General features: G+C 41.8%; 1 protein-coding gene across 1 annotated transcript; it reads right to left on the bottom strand.

Moving 5' to 3' along the window:
- Nucleotides 1-415: 415 nt before the first annotated feature.
- LOC149313452 (cysteine-rich venom protein-like) lies at nucleotides 416-18063 on the bottom strand. Its single transcript, XM_089522467.1, has 7 exons — nucleotides 18004-18063; nucleotides 16957-17067; nucleotides 15017-15107; nucleotides 7424-7569; nucleotides 5382-5473; nucleotides 4730-4818; nucleotides 416-549 (listed from the first exon to the last, which is right to left on the bottom strand). Exons 1-7 carry the CDS (start codon nucleotides 18061-18063, stop codon nucleotides 416-418), a joined length of 723 nt encoding a protein of 240 aa, XP_089378593.1.
- Nucleotides 18064-22431: the final 4368 nt, after the last annotated feature.

Here is a 22431-nt window from a genome sequence, read left to right on the forward strand (position 1 = left end):
AGTTATAAAAGTATTATAAAGAGCTTACTGAACAACATATAGTACAAATGACATCTTAACTGCTATTCTAACCAGGATTTAAATTCATGGTGAAGTTAGGATTAGAGGTGGAGAACAAAAACTTAAAAATAAGTAGCAGCCATGTTATATACTGTATTCTGAGATTTATCTTTAGCTTTAAAGATTTGTCTTTATCTGTAAAAGTACTGAAAATATTTTGTAAAACAGAACAATCAGCAAAGAAGAGAGGGAGAACATAGACTGATAAATTCCTCTTTGACCTGCTTTATTTTTACACTTCTGATTTCAACTGCTAATTTTTGGTCAGTTTTCAAAAAACATTTTTAATGTTCAATTACATTATTCTTCAGTTAAGTATTCTCTGAGGATGAATCTTGTAATTTTTGTGTATATATTATTTATCTCTGGGGCATTTGCAGGAGGCTAGACATTGTTCTTCAACAAACTTCTGTCCGCACGTGAAAGACTCTACTAGGTCATCACAATCCTCATATGTATCTCTATATGGGCATGAGCTATCTGAAAGCACTGAAACAAAAATGAAATTAGTTGCAAGACAGAGAAAGTGATCAGCTGTTTATTACTCCTTCTCTCACAGATACAAGATACAAGAAGATACAAGAAGACTCAGCCATCCAGTCCAACCCCCCTGCTATGCAGGAACATATAAGCAAATCACTCCCAATAGATGGCCATCTATTCTCTTTTTTAGAAAAACAATTGCAAAGAGGCTTAGTTTAACTTGTATTATCTTATTCTTCTAACAGTCAATGTGGTTTACTCTAAAGAGCAAAAATGTTTGTCGTCCTGATTTTGAAGCATTCTATTTCAAAACACAGGGAACCCACCATTGTTATTTAGATCTGGCAGTTTAAAAGATTTATATACATAGATGTATACATGTTTCATTTAGAGCTCTCCTTGAATGAAACCAAAAGCTAGAGCAGCAGAGACTAGGGTCCAAAACAAATTGCAGAAATAATCCAGTTCAAGGTTGCATCAACTGCTCTGGATCAGTGCTAGGGAATGCTGGAAATTGTAGTTTATTGTGGCACCAGAGCTCTCTGACAGGGATGGCAGAATGTCTCACAAAACTACAGTTACCTGTATTGAGCCATGGTAGTTAAAGTGGTCTCAAACTGGATTATTTCTGCAGTGTGTTTTGGGCTAATGAGGCTTTACAAATTGCTCCAAAAGCGCGTCAAGATGCCGCCCTTTTCGCCCCAGATCGAGGGACATGTCAACCTCATGTTGCAGCCCCAATCCGGTATCTGGAGAGTGCAAAATGGAGCCATAAAAAGCAGCTCCTTTTTGTGCCCTCCAAGGGGTGCCATAGCCACGGCAGCATGACTTTATGATGCCCCTTCGGGCTGCATCATGTACATGCAGCGCCGGAGTTGCACCATGATGACACACACCGTGTAGACTGGCGTGCGCAAAAATGGCATCATGGGAAGAGTTAGGGTGTCCAGCGTGCAGAGGCTGCACCCTAACGCCACCCACAGGATGGAACAAAGTGCTAGTCTGTATAGGCCCAATGTCTTACTTATTAGTACCAGACATAGCATTCATAAGGTGCAAGTTACTTCAGTGCTAGTGATATTCACAGTAGTACCTCATTTAACTGAAATACAGACTTTCAGTGACAGATTATACTGCAGGTGTCTGCAGTAAACAATGCAATGCTTCAGCTAGGAAGCACAGCCTACAGTAGCCAATCCTAGTCTAGTTGTGTGTCCTCCCTGTAGCAGGCAAGGTAAACAGCAGCTGCATTCAGAATACCTTACTGAGAATGTGTGGACTGCAAAATGGTAGAAAAGAGGAAATCAGAAAAAAACAGCTTCACCAGCTAGCCTCAGCATTTATATATATATTTAAAAATATAAATCTGTACATTTGGCCACCAAAACGGGAATTGTAAGACATATGGAAGAAAATATCATTCCTGGATACATTTTGGAATATGTTTTCAAGTGGCCTCTAGGAGGGTCTAAATATGTTTATTCACTTATGCAAGGCTTATGTGACTGAATTGTTTCATTTCATGTGTATACATTGGCGGGGTACATACCGCCGATTTGCGGCGGTCTGCCGCCACCGCCAGTAGGTCCGCGGGGGAGCCGGAGCCTTCAGACGGCCCGACTCCCGCGCGGACCGAAAAAGAAGCTCCAAAATGGTCACTTTTACCGTCGCGTTTGCGACGTAGCGAGGCGCCAGGGGCGCGCTCGCTACGTCACAAGCGGCGCGACGCGTATGGACGCTCAGCGTCCGATACGCAAAGATGGCGGCACCCATGTGAAAGGGGCGCTGCCATCTTGTACGTATAGAATACGTACTAGGGTTAGGGGGGTGCGGAAGCACCGCCCCTTCCTAACCCTAGTACGTATTCTATACGTACTAAATGGCGGTGTGTATCCCGATTGTTAGTTTTATATAAAGAGTTTGCTAAAACATGCTTCCTCAGAGAGTGGTGGAGTATCCTTCTTTGGGGTTTTTTAAACAAGTCATCTGTTGGGAGTGATTTGATTGTGCATGGCACAGAGTTGGACTGGATGGCCCTTGTGGCCTCATCCAATTCTATGAAAGGGGAATAATAATAATAATAATAATAATAATAATTGGATCACAAGATTCTATGGTTCTATGAACTACTCATCTGTTTTATGATGCAGAAACCTACCCCTGTTCTTTCCATGTTATATCTGCCTCTGCTATCAATTTTTCTATTAAATATGTAATGCTGAGGAATACATCTACTTCATTAACTAAGATATATCTGTATTAGGGAGGCCTCTATGGCCTGGCCCCAGACAACTTTAGGAAATGCTTCCTGCCACAATCACTTCTCTGTTTACTGAGATGTCATAAAATTCACATGGTGACATTAGCAGAAAGCAAGCAGTCCTGTTTAAATGCTTATAAACAATATCAGTGTTGCAAAGTGAATAGGTTTTGTTTACTTTGTAATGAGATCACTACTACTTTTCTTGTCTCTATACCTAAGAACTAATAATTTTCTTTTAGAAATTAAATAGGTATAAAAGTGTAAAAAAAAATGACCCTGTCTATATGAACTAAATACAACAGCCTAGCCCCATTCCACCAGTGGGGAGACCAGACGATGCACAACCCTAAGCACAGTTCTGGTATGATCAGGCTGGATGACAGCCAGCCCACTCAGCACCAAAACCAGGATTTACCCCTTTTACCATGAGTTTTTTTCAAATTACCTGTTAACTCCAGATCTTCCCAAAAGATCTGGATCTCTCTGCTCTGAAGCTAGGCAGCTGACTACTTGCACATCCCACTGAGCTGCAGAGTGCATCCATAGCTGCCACTAGTTATTTGCTCTGAGATCAGGGGTCTTGCCATTGGCTATATCTGGGGACCTTCTCAGAAAGGCTAATGTGTTTATCACACAAAGCTTTTTGGAGATTTTGCGGGCTCAGATCTGGGCTGACTGTGGGTCCAACGATGCGAATTCACATCATAACGTAAATGTGTTATCAGACAAGATTCCTTTCTATGGGCGCGCCTTCCGTGGTGCTTCCGTAGTGATTCCAAAGTGACCCCTCATTTTGGTGAAATCAGAAAAAAAGTGAATTCACAGAATTCGCTTTCAAGCACACTTCAATCTCATCTCGAATTGGTCTGGTGTGGAAGATCACTCCGATGTCACCCCCCTTGGCACCCTGCATCCTGCTCCATCATCCCCCTCCTTCTCCTTCATGCCATTTCATACTCTCTGTCACCCTGCCACCCATCCCATCATCCCCTGACTGCTGCTTCAGCCCAATCTTTGCCCCAGTGACCTCCTGCGACCTATCCCATCATCCCCTGGCTGCTCCTTCAGTCCGATCCTGGTCCCAGTGATCCCCTGCAACCTATCCCATCATCCCCTGCCTGCTCCTTCAGCCCGATCCTGGCCCCAGTGACCCCCTGCGGCCTATCTCATCATTCCCTGTCTGCTCCTTCAGCCCGATCCTGGCTCCAGTGACCCCTGCGACCTATCTCATCATCCCCTGACTGCTCCTGTATCCTGATGAAGGAAGACCGCTAAGGAGGGGGCAGGGAAGCAGGACAGCATCCAAAGACCCACTGACCATGTGTAAGGGCGCCAATTCGAATCACTGAACCCTCAAAGTACATTCTGGTGTGGTAATACAATGTGCACCCACCACGCCTTTCTTGAATCTGCATCATGTGACTTGTCTGGAATTGAACTGACTCCGCTTCCCCCTCAATTCAGAAGGGCAACAGAAAGGCAACCAGGTGTGGTAAAGCATCACGTTTTAACGTGAATTCACATTGCTAGACAGGAGTGACTGCAGATCTGGTGTGAAAAAACATCACATTTTGCGTTGCTAGAACAGGAGTGACTGCAGATCTGAGCTGCAAATCCCCCACGTGTGATAAGGCTCTAAGATAGGACTCTCCCTGTTATTTTTCACAGAAAGATGAAGATCTTCAGGGTTGATTTCATAGGAAGAACAGGTATTGCACACTGTGTTTGGTTTTCTTTTACAAGGATTTATGTTTTAACTGGTTTTCTTTTGAATAATTAATTGCAATTTTATCTTTGGTATGTTGTGAATTTTTAGCTTTTGTTTTAAGTGTTGTAAGGCACTTTGAGTCCTGAACTGGGGGGGAAATAAATAAATAAATAAATAAATAAATAAATAAATAGAGAGTATCACCAATAACTTACAACAGAGATTATCCTCACAGCTCCCAAGGCAGTCTCCACATGGTGGGCCTGCTTTGTATGGTGTGTTCAGTTGTCCTTTTATGTTTCCACTGAAATTACAAATCAATGTAATAAAATTTCTCATGAGAGTGCAACTTTTAAGAAACAAATAAGATTATATAATGGATCTTATAGTTCAAATTTTGGGGTGGGGAACTGTATGCAAAAAACAGTATTGGAAGAAATCCCATAGTCCTCCAGTCAAAGAATGGGAAACCAAAATACATGAATTTGCATTAATGGATAATTTATCTATGTTAGCAAATGGCAGATCACTGCAGCAATGCGAACAAAAATGGAAATTTCTTCTGGAAGCATAAGGATCTGAGACGTTAATTGATTTATCAAATGCAATTTTCAAGGTACATCTGTATATAGAACCAGTCTAGTTATTCAGTCTATTTGATGATATGTTTTATTGAATTACTGTATTGTTAAATGGACTTGTCTTATTTTTGCTTTATAGAAAAAATATACATGAACTTTAATAAAGATATATTTTAAAAAAACAGTGACAGTCCCCTCATTCTTATAAACTACTCTCAGCATATAGGAACTAGATTACGTGAGAAAGTATTTAAAATACTGTTGGAGCAGCCAAAGCAATACTTACGCAGGACAGTAACGGCAAACATATATGAACTTGGTTCCTTCAGGACAGAAGGCAAGTGCACATCCAACCTGGTCTGAATTATGCCAGACAATCTAAGACCATAAAGTGGGTGCATGTTAAAACTAGGGCGTTTTCAGAAGCATAAAGTACAATTTGTTGTTTGGATATAAACTGGATAGTTCCAATTTTGACAAAAATTATAATAACCCAACAAAGGAATCACAACATTTGTAAAGAAATAAGAAGCAAATATTTTTCTAACATTCCATGTGTGGCTTCATACGCATGGCACAGGTATGTATATGCTCTCTAAGAAGGAGAAATGAGGAGCGGAAAAATACTAATGTCTGTACAGAATTCTTTGTAAATGTGGCATTGCTGTGCTAACAAGACGGCAAAAGTGTGAGCTTGTTCTAAGCCAGTGCATGCAAAGTGAGAAACACTTGAACTAAAAAGGGACTTATTACACGTAGGTCCTATGTGCTTCCAACCCAAAGATGGTTAAAGTGGTGGCATCTCAGAAAAGCAATCCTATTTGCTATTGGTTATCACACACAGAGCACAACAATGGGTTAAAAACACATTAAAGTGGGCCCAATGCGAATTGGGCTGTCAAAAGAAGACAAACAAATCCTCGTTGCCTACTTAGAAATACCTTATCTGAGCATGCTCCAAAGTGTCATTTCCACAAGTACACACACACACACATGCTCCAGGGAGGGGAGGGGGGCATACCGGGGGGGGGACTCCTCTTTGTCACAGAAGCCCCAAAAGGTGTTTCAGAGGAAGGCAGAATGAGGCTGCCTTTTGCAAATTCCTAAAACCAGACACAAAGAGGCTGGGCAAGGGAAGTGTGTGTGTATTCCTTTAAGATTCTCCCTCTTTGGTACAGAAAGGTAGCTTGGGAAATCAGGAAACAAATAATAATAATAATAAAACTTTATTTATATCCCACCCCTTTGAGGTCAATCGGGGCGGCTAACAATAATAAAATACAATACAATATATATCAAAATCTACTTCCCTCCCCCCCCCCTTAAAAAGTTATTAAATCAATTATAATTAAAACCAACAAATTGAAACAACACATACACACCATACAAAACAGACAAAAACAAAGCAGCAAATTGGATGCACCTGGAGCCTTGGTTTTTCACACAGCAGACATTACGTGAGTAGAGTCAATTCACAAGCAAAATAGAAACGTAAATCCGGTAGTTTTGTGAATATACTTATTTCCTGATTGACCTTACATTCTCCATGGATTCTCTTCTGATTGTCTGCAGCATCATGTGAAAAACAGCTGCTAATTTGTCCCTAAGCCCTGGATGACCCTGCATTGGCCCCACTTTAAACTTCCAATTTTGCCCCATTCGATAACGTCCAGAGGGAAATGCAGAGGAGGAGGAGCCGCTTCTCCCTAGCTCCTGTAGCAAATTGGAACTATATCCCATCATGACAATGGAAAGTAACTCCACACATGCTGTTCCTGGACGAATAATGGCACAGACAATGTCACTTTCCTGCCAGGGATGTTGGAAGTCTCAGCAACTGTCCTTTTGACAAGAGAATGAGCTCTTTTCATACACACAGAGAGGAAGGAAGGAGAGAGAGAGTCTGAAGCCCCTGCTGCACAGGAAGTCAGCAAATCTAATAGTTGTGAAGCAGTTAATTTCCTCTGGACCTTGCTCTCAAGTTTTGAAGTATTATTCACAGTGCCAGACATATCCTCAAAATAAGGTGAACACATCCTTTGAACTTTGGACTAAAACCTGAAGCATATTCTCCACCTCAGTAGTATCTAAGCCACCAGTTGGTTTCAGCTGATGACTCTCAACTTTCAACTCAATCTTGCTCTCAAAATGAAGGGAGGAGCGTGCCCTTGATCCAATCATATCTGGCATCCCTCCAAGTAAGCATACCTTTGAGGTCTAAGCTTTATGTGATACACAAGGGCAGGTGTAAAGAAGTAAGTATTTTGAAGATTACATCATTAGTCACCCAGATACCTTGCCACAAATAAATGGTGTTTGCCTTCATACCTGAGTATAGCCATGGATATTTTTGGTTGGGTCAGTTGCCCCAGTGCGGTACTGGAAGTAATTCTTTCCACTTGAAAGTGATTCAATTGCATCAGACCACAAGGTGCCATAATTTGTTTCTAGTATAAGCTCACCACATAGGACGTCTGCAACAGAAATAGTATTGTATTATCACCTAACAAATTTGTAGTAAGATAATCTTAATGGATGCCAACATGTGCACCAGTGGTTAGATTTGAGGTGTGCTTAATCTAGTGAATTTGAGGGTTCAGAATCAGTGGTATAGTCAGAAGCAGGTAGAAAGCCAAGCCCTAAGTATGCAAAAGAGACAAGCAGGTGGATAATCAGCTACTTGATTGAGAGAAGTGGAGCTTCTGCTCAAAGGAAGCGAGTCAGAGACTTGGTGAAGAAAGGAGCGAGTAGCCACTGGTTCTCTATATAGCTTCAGCCCCAGTTCCTGGAGCTTGATAAAGAGAGCTTGGCTAACAGGTGACACCAACAGGGTTCTTTTCCTTTGGTGTGGTGGAAGAGGCAGCATAAAGTGAGCTGGTTGGGTGAAATCTCCCCAGCCCCACAGAGTCTTTTGGGAGAGTTTGTTGGGTCAAGGATGAGGGTCTGTTGAGGTAAGTCTATTTTATTTGTTTGGATTTAGTGGAGACTTCCTAGTATGCACATTAGCATCTATTTTTCTATTGTAGTTTGGTGACCTTGTGTTTGTTAGGTCAGGGCTGATTGTTTGTGTAAGCTGAGTGGAAGTGTGGTTGCACAATCATGCTCATTAGTACTCTATTGTGCGAAACCCCAGATCCTCTTCCTTACTATCTGGTCTCAGGAAGACAGGAAGTGAATCAAAGACTTCATGGCAGGAAGAGCAACCAGTAGCTTTCTATATAGCTGCAGCCCCAGTCCCTGGAGCTTCGTGAATAGTGCTGGGCTCACAGCGGAGGTGTTTTAAAATGATGTTTACTGGGGGAGTTTGAGGGGTAGGCCCTGAGTTCTGTTTTAGTGCCTATTTAACACTACTAAATATGAATGTGGGGGAGCTGCTGCAGTCATCTGCAACAGCTGTGGTATGTTTGTGTTCTTATTAAAGGATATGGGGAACTTGATCTACACCAAATACAAGTTGGTTGCCCTGTTGGAAGACAAGGTATAGCAACTTGAGGATCATTTATCCACTCTACAGCATATTAGGAAATAGGAGGATTTCTTGGGCAGAGCACAGCAGACAGTCCTGGGAGAGGAGGTCAGTTCACATACACAGGAGACAGACAGTTGGAGGGATATGACAGTGTGGGGAGCAACAACAATCAACTAACAATATCAGTTAAAACACATCAGGTAAAATACACATCAATTTAAAAAGACAAATAAGATATACACATATTAAAACAATCCACATTTAAAATTCCTCATTTAAAATTAACAATTTAAAATATGTGGATAAGCCTGCCATAAGAGATTGATCTTTAATGCCCTATAAATTCAGACAGTGTATTCAGGTCATTCCACAGTCTAGGAGCAGCTGAAGAAAAAGACCCCTGGCTGACTGTTGCCAACCTAGCCCTGACTGACTTGGGTACCTCAGGCTACGGGACAGATTATACGGCAGGAGGCAATGCTGTAGGTGACCTGGACTGAGACCATGTAGGGTCCAAGGCACTTTGTACTAACTAACTGGCAACCAGTGGAACCATTTTAATATTGGTGTAATGTGATCACTCCTAGATGTCTAAGTAATCAATCTGACTGTCATGTTTTGAACTAGCTGAAGTTCCAAACTTGGTACACAGGTATCCCAATGTACAGCTCATTGCAGAAGTACAGTATTAAGGTTATTAGCATATACACTACCATTTTTAGCTCCTCTAACTTTAGGTAGGGGCACAGCTGGCTTATCACCCAAAGCTGATAGTAACCATCTGGCCATCACATCTATCTCAGCTGTCATTTGAAATGCTGGATCCAGAAGTACCCCCAAGCTGCAAACATAAGTCTATCAGGGAGAGTGTAACTCCATCCGGGACTGGTTGACATATCTCCAAACCCAGGCTAGGACCTTTGACAGTCAGCATCTCTGTCTTGTCTGGATTCAGTTTCAATTTGTTTCTCCTCATCCAGCCTCCAGGCATTCATTCAGAGGAGACACATTATCCATGTCATCAGCATACTGATAGTACCTTGCCCCATGCCTCTCGATGATCTCTCCCAGCAGTTTCATGTAGATGTTGAATAGCATTTAGGCTAGGATTGGCACCTTGTGGCATGCCATATAAGAGCTCATTTTCAGAGGAGCAGCTATCCCAAAGTACTACCATCTGGAACCTGCCTGAAAGATAGGACCAGAACCACTGAAGCACAGTGTTGCCAATGTCCAAATCCCCCAGGCATTCCAGAGGGATACCATGGTTGATGATATTGAACACCACTGAGAGATCCAAAAGCATCAGCAGAGACATACTCCTCCTGACAATGCTCAAACAAACAGCATCCGCTAAGGCATGCAGTCTCAATCAGAGCAGTCCGTATCCTGGTCTGAAGCCAGTTTGAAATGGGCCTAGATAATTGGTATCATCCAAGACTGCCTGGAGTTGGATGGCAACTGTCCTCTCGAGCACCTTCTCCAGAAAAGGGAGATTTGAAACTGGTCTATAGTGTTTAAGTCCAGGGAATCTAGGAAGAAATTTTTAGAAGTGGTCATACCATCACTTCTTTTAAACAGGATGGAAAACTTTCCTCTCTGAGAGATGCATTAATAATAGTTGAAGCCTAACTGCATTTCCTCCCTGGACAACCATCCAGGACCTTAAATTTATCTTCTTATCCAAGAGATTTTATCTGTGAAGTGATCATTAAAAGCATCCCAGTGAATTGCTGAAGATTCTAGAATTGGATTTGTGGGGAGTGTGCTTGAGTTAAACTCTCACCCCCCTGAACAGTTCAGCTGGATGCGAATTCACAGACGCAATAGGTGCCAAGAAGAAAGCTTTCTTCAATATACATATTGCTACTGTATAGTAACAAAGATATTCTCTATCAAATTTGCAGATGACACCAAATTAGGAGGAATAGCTAATACTCTAGAGGACAGGATCAAAATTCAAAATGACCTGAATAGACTAGAAAGCTGGGCCACAGCTAACAAAATGAACTTCATCAGGGAGAAATGTAAGGTACTGCACTAAGGGTGGAAAAATGAAATGCACAGATATAGGATGGGGGACACCTGGCTTAAGGAGACAACAGACCGAAGCCCTGTAGTGGGGAGCAACCAAGGGAGGTGGAAGACCAGGTGGATCTACCACTTCCATGGAAACTGGAGCCAGAAAGCCATTGGATTGACCTGGGCCATAATCTTGTAAAGCCCCACAAACTGGGCATCCAACAACTGACACAGTCACTAAAGAGGAAGGTGCTGCGTCGAGAGCCAAACTGGATCCCCCACCGGCAAAGGAGGACCTTCCTGGCTTCACCAATCTGCTCCCTTCTTGTACACCTCCTTGGCCACCTTGAGCTGTTCTTACAACAGGGACTGTGTGGACTGGAGTTCCTGGAGCCACTCATGTGCTGCAGGGACCGTTGAGGCAGGAGCGACAGCACGGAACCCTCAAGAATGGAAACCAGATGAACTCCATCCAAGGGTATTAAAAGAACTGGCAAATGTAATATCGGAGCCATTGGCAATAATCTTTGAAAACTCCTGGAAAACAGGAGAGATCCCAGCAGAATGGAGGAGGGCAAACGTTGTCCCCATCTTCAAAAAGGGGAAAAAAGAGGATCCTAGGAGTCAGGAGGCTTGTGCAGAATGGGGAGCTTAGGCTGCAGTATGTTGGTTCTGGGAACAACATGGATAACATTTGCACACAGCCAATACCTGCGGGACATCACACGTGGGTAGCTAGCAGGGATGGTACACACAATCAGATCTACATCACACATAAGACAAATGCAAGGACACATGGAACACACTGCATGATGCCAGCATAACAGCAGGGGATTGTCAGGACTATGTGGCACCCCGGTCTGGAAAATGACATGGATGTGGCCATTAGGTGGAACTGGAGCAGAGGTTACTACAGTTCAAGTGGCAGGTGCATGAGTCAGCATTTGGTGAGTTGTGCATCAAGGGAAGTCCGATGCAACATGCACTGTAGGTGAAGTCAGCCAGCAGTGCATCATGAGTAGTATTCTGATGCAACAGGTACTAGGTATGAAACCAGCCAGGTTTCATTGGTGGCATGGCTGTCACATGGCTTCCAAGAAGACCACCCGTATAAAGGAGAAGTTGACTATCTCTGTTGATGGGTTGTTGTGTTTGGTGGTTGGCGAAGCACTTTGTTGGTCTGTATAGTAGTGAGTATTCAAGATGGCTGTCTGGTACTCAGTGTAATCTTTGTAAACACCTCTGCACAAAGATTAAATGCCTTCCTGTTGGGTGAAATCTCACTGTCCAGAGATATATCCTTCCAAGCTGGAAGCTCAACGCTGCAACCTGTGTGTGGGAGGAAGTTTTCTGTGCAGCTCACAGCCTTCGCAGACTCTTCACAAAGATCTTTTAGGTGGCCTGCCTACATGCACCAACTCTGAATGTGTGCATGCAAGACACAGCTCATCTGTATGCCCCAACAATTCTAACTATGGTGGACTATGCTATTAGGTTCCCTGAAGCCATTGTTTTATCAAACACTGAAACATCAACTGTTGCTAATGCTTTAGTGAATGTGATTTGTAGATTAGGATTTTCTAGTGAAGTTTGGAAACATCATTTCCTTCAAAGTTGATGAAGAGACTATGGGAAGTGTGTGGCATCCAGCATCTCACCTCTACACCTTACCATCCTGAGACAAAGGGTTTGGAGAAAGATTTAATGGAACCTTGAGTGAGATGGTGAAAGCATTGGTAGCTGAGAATCAGAATGATGTGGACATCAAACCACAACATCTCTTGCTTGCTAATCCAGAAAAAAGTTTAGGATTTAGTTCCTTTAAGCTATTGTATGGGAGAAAGGTGGGATGACGTTTGGATTTAGTTCAGCAAGGCTGAGAAGGAGAAATAGATCAACTGCCAGAATCAATTATCATGTATATAGACAATGTGCAAACATTGTTAAGAAAAGCTATGTGCATGGCTCAAAAGAATCTTCAAAAAGCCCAACTGAAACAAAAGAACTTGTGTGACCAGAAAGCAAAAGTGTATGTTTGTGATGATGAAGTGTTTATTGAGAAAGGAAATAAGTTGCAGTTTTCATGATAAATAAATGTTAAGATTCAGACTCAGCTAAATGATGTCCATTATCTGGTTAATTTGGGGGAACAAAATCAATCTAAGATGGTGCATACCAATATGTTAAAACTATATTATAGAAGGGAGAATTTGATTTTGTACACCATTTCTGAAATTAGGGAGGAGACACAATTACCTTACTGGGAGAAAGTGGTGGCTAAAGGATAGTGAGGTCAAGGAAGTAAATATTGAAGGATCTCTTATTCAGGAACAGGCAGGGAAGGTACATCAGGTATTACAAAATTATTAAGGTTTGTTTTCTGACCTCCTAGGGCCCAAACAAGGGGTTCATCATTTTATTAGAACAGGAGATGCTTCACCTATAGCTACTTCCCCATATAGAGTCATAGAAAGATACAGATAGTGTGGCTAGGAAAACAAAGGAAATGCTGAAGCAAAGGATTATACCAGCACAAACTGATGCCTCACTTGGATGACCTGAGAAAGAGCACTGGGATTGCTAAATGCATTACCAACTTGGATCTAAGAAAGGGATACTGGCAGGTCCCATGTAGCCCAGAGGACCAGTCCAAGACTGCCTTTATCACTCATGTAAGGTTTCATGGTCCTGCCTTTTGGACTTAGAAATGCCCCTTCCCGATATTAGTTGATAACACCTAACAGGGATTAAATAATTTCTCGGTGGCCTACATTGATGATATTGGGATATTCAACTATACATGGAAGGACCTCCTACAGCATTTAGACCCAATGCTGAAGAAAATGTATTGGCTTACTGCACTACCCTCTTATTGTGCTACTATTCCACTTTTACTGCTCTGGCTGCCTACTGTAGCAATATGGGATTTGCAGTTTACGGAAAGGCGTTCAGAATTTTCAGCCAAATCCCAGAATGCAATAGGAGGCAGCCAGAGCAGTAAAAGTGAAATAGCAGCACTATAAGTGTGTAGTGCGGTAAACCCCTTTGAATATGGGGTTGACAAATAAAGCCCTGAACTGTCAGTGGGAAGTGGAAGAATTAAACCAGAGATATCTAAGGTGGAGATAATTAATAATTGTCCTCTTTATAACAGGCCAATGCAATCCAAAACAAATTGATAGCATTTCTTGGATTAGCAGGGCATTGCTGTTGTTCTTATTGCTTTGTACCTTCAAGTCATTTCAGAGTTATGGTGACACTAAGGTCAACCTATCATGGAGTTTTCTTGGCAAAATTTGCTCAGGGGAGGTTTGCTATTTCCTTCCTATGAGGCTGAGAGCATGTAACTTGCCAAAGGTCACCCAATGGTTTTCATAGCCAAGCAGGGAATTAAACCCTGGTCTCCAGGGTTGTATTACAACACTCAAAATACTACATCACACAAATACTATATTATCACAGAAGACTACATCATTACAGAAAATTTATCCCAGACTTCAGTTCTGTAGCTGCACCATTAACAATTGACCAAGAAAAGCTCACTTGACAAAATAAGTCGGACAACAGAGTGTCAGAAAGTTTTCCGAAACTAAAAAAGGCATTAAGAACAGTTCTTAATGTTGTTGCTGTTGTGTGACTTGTCATTTCTGACAACTAGGAGGTTTCAAAGGTTAAGAGTGTGTGTCTTGTCACCTAGGAGTTTCCATGGAAGAGCAGGAATTTGAGCCCTGGTCTCCAGAGTTATAGTCCAATGTTCAAACCACTACACCACACTGGCTTCTTTTAAGAAGTCTACATAAATGTATTGTAATGGTTTGTGTAGATATCATTATATAATATGTGCTGTCCTTTTGATTTGAGCACTTGGAGACCTATCTCAATTTTTTCCTATGAATTCTACTTGGGGTCACCCTGCCATTTGTCCCTTCTAGGGCATCAATATTATGATCATCTAATTTTTTTATCTCTTGCCTTTCTCTCAGTTATTTTGATCACTGAGTTCTGAACTTTGTAAACAAGAGCATTTACCAGAAAGCAGATTAAAATCACACTGCACTTAAGAAAATCTTAAGCTTTAGAATTTCAGCAAAGTGTATGACAAGAGAACAAGGTTTTATCTCTTTTATGAGTTGAGAAGACAGCCCTATGTAGAGTAATCAAAATGGAATATAATCAAGACATTTATCATTGTAGCCAGATGTCAGAAGGTGATCAATACACCAAAAGATAGGGTAAGCACATGAAATGACCTTCCAAAGGATTCAGATGGGGCTCCAGAAGCTATCACTATGCTTGAGTAAAGTGAATGAGAAATTTTATAACCAAATGGTTATGCTCCATAGTGATTTCTCATTCAAAATAAGCAGGTGTGCTTCCCCACCCCACTCTATAATGTGTGAAAGGGGCTGAAGTGTATTGCCTTAACTTACCATCCACCATTCGCTCTTCATTGGGACTAGATATTGCTTGACATTTACTAGCCCATCTTCCCGCACTCATGGCAGCTTTCTCATTCCACACCTTAGCAAAGTAAGCAAAAGAATAATAAATGGGTAGAGTAATGTACAGATTACACGATTGATGGCCAATTTTCTAATGGAGGCAACAAAAATCTGGCACAAATTAAATAATGGTTAGAGTTTAGTGTTAGATGATTTTAAGGATGATAAATTTTTAAAGTACTCATGTAAACTATTTTAGTTTAATTTTGTATTGTATTGTTTGTTGTATATTGACTATTGAGATGCCTAATAAAGGTTGATGGATGGATGGATGGGTAGAGTAGGGTGGGGTGGGATGTAGATTTAAATTCAGATCCTTAGTGTCCCAACCCATACATATGGCTTAAAAAAAATTTCAGCTGATTGGTTAGCAAAGGAAAACCCAATTGCACATCAGTAGACATGCAAGCACATGTGTGGAAACTCCATGTACAAATTGCTCTTATCTAGATCAGTGTCTGAGAATTTAATCCTGAGGACAAAGGGGTTTCACACAGGTGAAAAACCTTGTTTCTACCCCAAGGCCACTACTGCCTGTTTATACAATGCACAATGAGTTAGAATCATAGAATCATAGAATCTTAGAGTTGGAAGAGACCACTAGGGCCATCCAGTCCAACCCCCTGCCATGCAGGAAATCCAAATCAAAGCATCCCTGACAGATGGCCATCCAGCCTCTGTTTAAAGACCTCCAAGGAAGGAGACTCTATCACCTTCCGAGGAAGTGCATTCCACTGCCGAACAGCCCTTACTGTCAGGAAGTTCCTCCTAATGTTCAGGTGGAATCTCTTTTCCTGTAGCTTGCATCCATTGTTCCGGGTCCTGTTCTCTGGAGCAGCAGAAAACAAGCTTGCTCCCTCCTCAATATGACATCCTTTCAAATATTTAAACAGGGCTATCATATCACCTCTTAACCTACTTTTCTCCAGGCTAAACATCCCCAGCTCCCTAAGTCGTTCCTCATAGGGCATGGTCTCCAGACCCTTCACCATTTTTGTCGCCCTCCTTTGGACACGCTCCAGTTTCTCAATGTCCTTTTTGAATTGTGGCGCCCAGAACTGAACACAATATTCTAGGTGGGGCCTGACCAAAGCAGAATACAGTGGCACTATTACTTCTCTTGATCTAGACACTATACTTCTATTGATGCAGCCTAAAATAGCATTGGCCTTTTTAGCTGCCGCATCACACTGTTCACTCATGTTCAACTTGTGGTCTACTTGGACTCCTAGATCCCTTGTTATGGTGGAATACTGCAGACTTTCCCCATTAACTCAACTTTTCCCTGGAGTTTCACCCCAAACCCAAAGTAAGCAGGGATTTGTGGATCAAACAGCTGGATCAGGCTCAAATCAGGCCAATGAGCAAAAAGTTTAGGGGAGATGGACACTCGGCAATTTTATTTAAACAGTGTGTTGCACTCAAATGCAATGAATGTATTTAAAAAAAATATTAAAATACAAAGCATGCGATCTATAAAAGGTAATTCACGCCCTACAGACATAAACATAAAATGAACAATCAGTACTGGGCCAGAAAACTGCAAATCCCAGTACTGATTGTTCATTTTATGTTTATGTCTGTAGGGCGTGGCCCACAGGCTTGAATTACCTTTTATAGATCGCATGCTTTATATTTTAACATTTTTTAAAATACATTCATTGCATTTGAGTGCAACACACTGTTTAAATAAAATTGCCGAGTGTCCATCTCCCCTAAACTTTTTGCTCATTCACCTGCTTGTGTTTGTTTAGGGATTCACCTCCCAGTTTTTTTCCCTCAAATCAGGCCAAGCCAGCTGTTTACACACCAAGCGCCACACAATCCCCTTTCCCGTATGGTGTCAGCTCAACTTTATTGTCTCTTACCATTTTCATCATATTGCTAGCAGTTGGTTGCACCTGTCTCCTTATAGAATTGTGTTTGTCAACAATTTCCTCCTTCTGCATGTCAGAAATTTTACTTAGCAAGACGTCTGCCTAAGAATTAAAAAAATGGCTATTTATATGATTTTCACCAATTGTGATTCTAGTAAACAATAATCATGTTTATATTACATTACATTGCCAGAGGTTGCTGAAATTTTCATCTTTAACATTGCCTCAAGTTACCAACATAAACTCTGGTTCATCTTATAAATTTCTAAATTCAGAAACCATTTGGGCATAATGTTAATGCATGAGTGAAAATGGATCCCTCTACTGCCTTCCTTGGATGCTGGTACTTTTCCTTTTCTCGTTCACCCACAACTTACTACTTTCCATCTCAGCTGCCTTTTCCAACAAGAAATCAAAGGGGCTAATAAAATAAAACAGAAATCAAAACAGAAATGGAAAAGCAACAACAACAACCAAATGTCAGTGAAAGATCAGTCTCTACCTTTCCTACAGGGTATCAGGCCAGTAATGGCGTCCAAAAGGAGAGAGGCTGTGCAACCCAGAAAATGAGATGAAAATTGAGGACTAGAGCTTCGGCTTGGCTATCTGCAGATTCACCAAGGTATGAAGCAGCTGAAAACAGCTTCTGATAATTTACTTCCCAGGTGGAAGTAAAAAAAGAGAGAGCACTGTAAGGGATCCTCCAGCATTAATGTCTATCCTCCAGAAGAAATGGGCCAAAGGACAGGTTGGTAAAGATGGCTGGAGCCCAATCTGGCTGGGACCACGGTGACTGCACCGCCTACTCCAAAAGCAGACCACCATCATGGTCCTAAACAAGCACTGCCAGGGGCTAGATATAAGTGTTTCAAGTGCAAGAGTCAACTGCTGCTGCTGATAGAAAGCAGCAGTAGATAACTTGACTATACACATTTAATTACTGTAGATTAATTACGCCACAGAGATACCACTGTGAATTGTTGTTTTGTGGCCAAACCATGCCTGACAGATGTTCTGGACCTATTCTGGTACTCATACCTTTCCTGGAGATTGCTGCAGCACCACAGCTAGCAGTAGGAACATGATCTGAAGAGACATTTCTGAAGAAACAAAGAGGAACTTTGATTAGAATCCTTTCCCCCCCAAAGCCAACAAAATCCTGCACATTTGACTCATATTTCCCCATATTGCATACAGAACGAACTATGCAAGTGAGATTGCCACCCTGGCATTGCAGGAGAATACCTTGCAGAGTGGTGGACTCTCATTCATTAAAAAGTACTTGAATAGAGAATGGATGGCAACTTATCAAGAATACTTTAGCTGTGGATTCCTGTACTGGCAGGGAATTGTACTACTTAGTCCTTGGGGACTTTTCCATTTCTATGAGCCTGTAGCCTTTACTGTAGCCTTAATAGAGGATATTAAATGTAAGCCATGTATGAGGACAAAGTATAGGACTTTTCACTTTGTGCCTAATTATGCAATCTAACACTGCAATCATGCAGAAAATTACTCTAGCTTGATGAGGCATTCAGCCCAATGCAAGGAGGGCTAAAGCTGAGGACAATTAAAATTTCAAGCCTAGTTAGAACAATGTAGGGGTACTTTTTCTTCCTACATCCACTAGATTTTAAAAAGGTACTAGGCTGGTAAAGTACAGTCATATAAAGCAGATGTTTAAAAGTAATATTAAAACAGGGTCCCAGGTGCCAGAAAACCTTCTAGTGCCATTGCCAGTTAAGGAAAAACTTCCATTAGACAGTTTGTCTCTAGTAACACTTGAAATCTAATCATTCATTCATTCATTCATTCATTCATTTCAGATGTCATTGCCCACCATTCCTAAACTTTCCCTTTTGACAATTAATTCAAAGACAGCTCCCTATAGTTTTTATTATATTATATAGGGCTTAATGAATTAATTTAGGTGCTATTTGCAGACACCAGCTTGAATGTCTTCTTATTGCCTTGGGGAGCATAGGTTTGCCCCTAGTAAGTTACCTTTCTCCATTACCTCTTCCAGTGTTGTCTTTTCTGTGTTTTTGAGGAGCTGTAGTGATTGTACAGAAGCTGCATTGAGGAGGTGTTTATATCACAAGAACACTTCCTGCTTTGTAAATGAATAGATCGAAATCAGCACAAAACTGGTTTCTATTAAAATAAAAAGGAGTTTCACAGGAAATCTATCTAACTGTGATTTGTGGATCTAATGCGAATGAATTGGTTTAACAACAATGACACAAACTACATTTGTTGAGATAAAACTGGACACACCTTTATTTGTTACAGTTGAAGAGGCATCTGGATTTGGATGTCAGCATTAGTCAGCCAATCTAGAAATTAAGGCTCAGTACAGATGGGCATTTTGTAGCATCCTCCTGGTGAAATAGGGTTAGATGAGGCTGGGCATTTACATGCCTAGCAGCCCTAGTTTGCGTGGACCCTGCCATTATGGCTCGCCGCCGTCCACACAGGCGGCGCCATGATGGTGTGAGCATTGCATAGTGCCCAAACAGTGCTGGCAGGAAGTGATGTGATTAGGGTGCACACACCAATCGCACCCCTTCCAGGAAGCTGCTTTGAGCAGCTTCTTTTTGTTCCCGGGAGGGAGTGGCAATGATGTAGGGCAAACAGGCGCAGCACAGAGCTGCCCATCTGTCGGGCCCCTAACTCACTAATCTCACTCACAGGGAATACTTTCAGAATGAAAGCTTGGGATTCCACATGGGGCAGAGCTACCTTTCCCCAATCTACATGATACTGGTTGCCCACAAGCCCTGTTTCCCATAATGGAAGTGCAGCTTGAGTAGATGTTTATATAAACAGAATCCTGTAAGAATTATGAGTAAAACTAATTTTGTTGTTAAAAAAAATGAGATACAGTTGCATCCATCACCCAAGTTTACAGCCCGCATGACAACCATTAGTCTGTCCGAACTGGTATCTAGCCCCTTCGCACTGCTGGACACAAGCTAGACCTTGTTTTTTGTGCAGGAGGAGAGAGTGATGATCTGGGAATGGTGGAGCTTTCTATTGTTCTGTTGTCATGGACAGATCATTGTCATGAGCAGATCATTGGTCAGACGTAGACTTGCTGTGACTCAGAAACTCTATAGGGTGGGGGATCCTTATAATGGTTCAGCCCAGGTGGCTTATGGACCCGCATGGATTCCTGGGGGCTCTTTGGAAGGTGACTCTGCTCTTTGGAACTGGGAAATGGCCAGGGTTGTAGATTCAATCACTCCTAAGCATCCTGTCCCATGAAAGCTAAACCAGCCCCTTGATTTTCTAAAAAGCTTGTAGCAATGAAATAAACAAGACAGAGACTAGACCGAATGTGGCAGAAAACCCAGAGTGAGTCTGAAATAAAATCTACCTAAAAGCCTATGGTGGGGCAATAAAAGCAGCAAACAAGAATTTTCTGGCTAAAACCATTGCAGGTTCATAGTACTATTCAGCTGAGCTGTTTTGAGTGATCTGGGGTCCAGAGGAGAATATAAGCCACTCAACAACATGATGTGAAGAATTTGCCCATAGAAATTTAGGCGGGGTACAGACCACCAGAAAGAGGCACCTCCCTGGCACCTCTCTTTGCAGGAGTGCCGCAGCAACCAAATTGTGCAATGCTGCTGAGGAGCAAAAAAGGAACGCCCGGAAGCACTCTTTCCCACTGATTCAAATGGTTTGCTCAATTTCACAGTAACAGTTGGCTTTAGGTCATACAAAGTCATGCTCTGATAGTCATTACAACTCTCCCTTAAACTGAAAATAATAGGAAATTTATTCTTAACTCAAAATAAGAATATTTTGTAACACTGCAAGAGGCATTATCTGAAGTCAGTTTCCAGGGTTTAAACAACAATACCATACAATACTATATGTGTTTAATTAGAAATCAGCTCCATCAAGATCAATGTAACTTATTCTCAAATCCAAGTTAAATAGGTTGGCAAATCAGTAAAATTCTGGATAAACTTCGAGGAAAGACTATTTTATACAACTGTTTGCCCTTGAATCTCTGGGTTAATTTCATAAAAAAGAAATTCTATTTCTTTTCAGGTTGACATTCCAATTCTCATTATTGGAGGACTTACTAGGCATATTACATATACAAAAGGTGCCTTAATAAGCTGCAAAATACTTGCTAGCAGTGTCTGTCAGCATCATGTTCTGTTTTGTGATGCCAAAGCTTTTGGCCAATTAGGATAACTACATTAGTTATATAAAGATGAAAGACATTTGTAAACTCGGTACATGGTGGTAAAGTACAATGAAACATATTGATAGGAACATAGTATTTAGATAGGCAGCAGTGCTTTGATCAACCTAAGCTGTCCCATTTGTTCCAGATAACATTTACCCTAATATATTACAGCTGCAATATTGGATATTCTTATCTAGATCTAAGTAATGGCCTTACTTCATTTTGTAAATATAAATAATTTCTGCACTCATAAACCATGCTTAAGATCTTTTCATTCTCTCAGATAGTGAACTTGATAACCCCAGGGCAACAAAACAGGGCGATTCATAGGCAAGAAAGTGGATTGGTCTGCAAAACCAAAAACAATGACTGTACATTGCAAATCAATTTTTTTTAAAATTTACACCATAAGTGTGGAACATGTTTAGGGGTAGACTTCTTTTTTAAAGTGAACTAGCTTCACTGAGGGCCTTATCACACGTGGGGGGTTTGCAGCTCATATCCGCAGTAACTCCTGTTCTAGCAATGCGAAACGTGATGTTTTTTCACACCAGATCTGGAGTCACTCCTGTCTAGCAATGCGAAACGTGATGTTTTACAACACCCGGTTGTCTTTCCGTTGCCCTTCCGAATTGAGGGGGAAGTGGGGTCAGTTCGATTCCAGACAAGTCACGTGATATGGCTTCAAGTAAAGCGTGGTGAGTACACATTTTATTACCACACTGGAATGTACTTTGAGGGTTCAACGATTCGAATCGTCACTCTTGAACATGCTCAGTGGGGCTCTGGATGCTGTCTTCTTTCCTTGCCCCCTCCTTAGCTGTCATCCTTCATCGAGATGAAGGAGCAGTCAGGGGGTGATAGGATGGGTCGCAGGGCATCACTGGGGGCAGGATCAGGATGAAGGAGCAGTCAGGGGATGATGGGATAGGTCGCAGGGGGTAACTGGGACCAGGATTGGGGTGAAGGAGCAGTCAGGGGATGATGGGATAGGTCGTAGGGGGTCACTGGGGCCAAGATCGGGATGAAGGAGCAGTCAGGGGATGATGGGATGGGTGGCAGGGTGGCAGAAAGGATGAGATGACATGAAGGAGGAGGAGGGGGATGAAGGAGCAGGAAGCAGGATGCCAAGGGGGGTGACATCGGAGTGATCTTCCACACCAGAGCAATTCAAAGTGAAATCGAAGTTAGAAGCAGATTTTGGTGAATTCGCTAGTTTCCGAATTCATCAAAATGAGGAGTCACTTTGGAATCACTGC

This window comes from Sceloporus occidentalis, unplaced genomic scaffold (genome assembly GCF_023333645.1).
Source record: "Sceloporus occidentalis isolate IW3139 unplaced genomic scaffold, rSceOcc1.0.p SCAF_4, whole genome shotgun sequence".
Classification (NCBI taxonomy): Eukaryota; Metazoa; Chordata; class Lepidosauria; order Squamata; family Phrynosomatidae; genus Sceloporus; species Sceloporus occidentalis.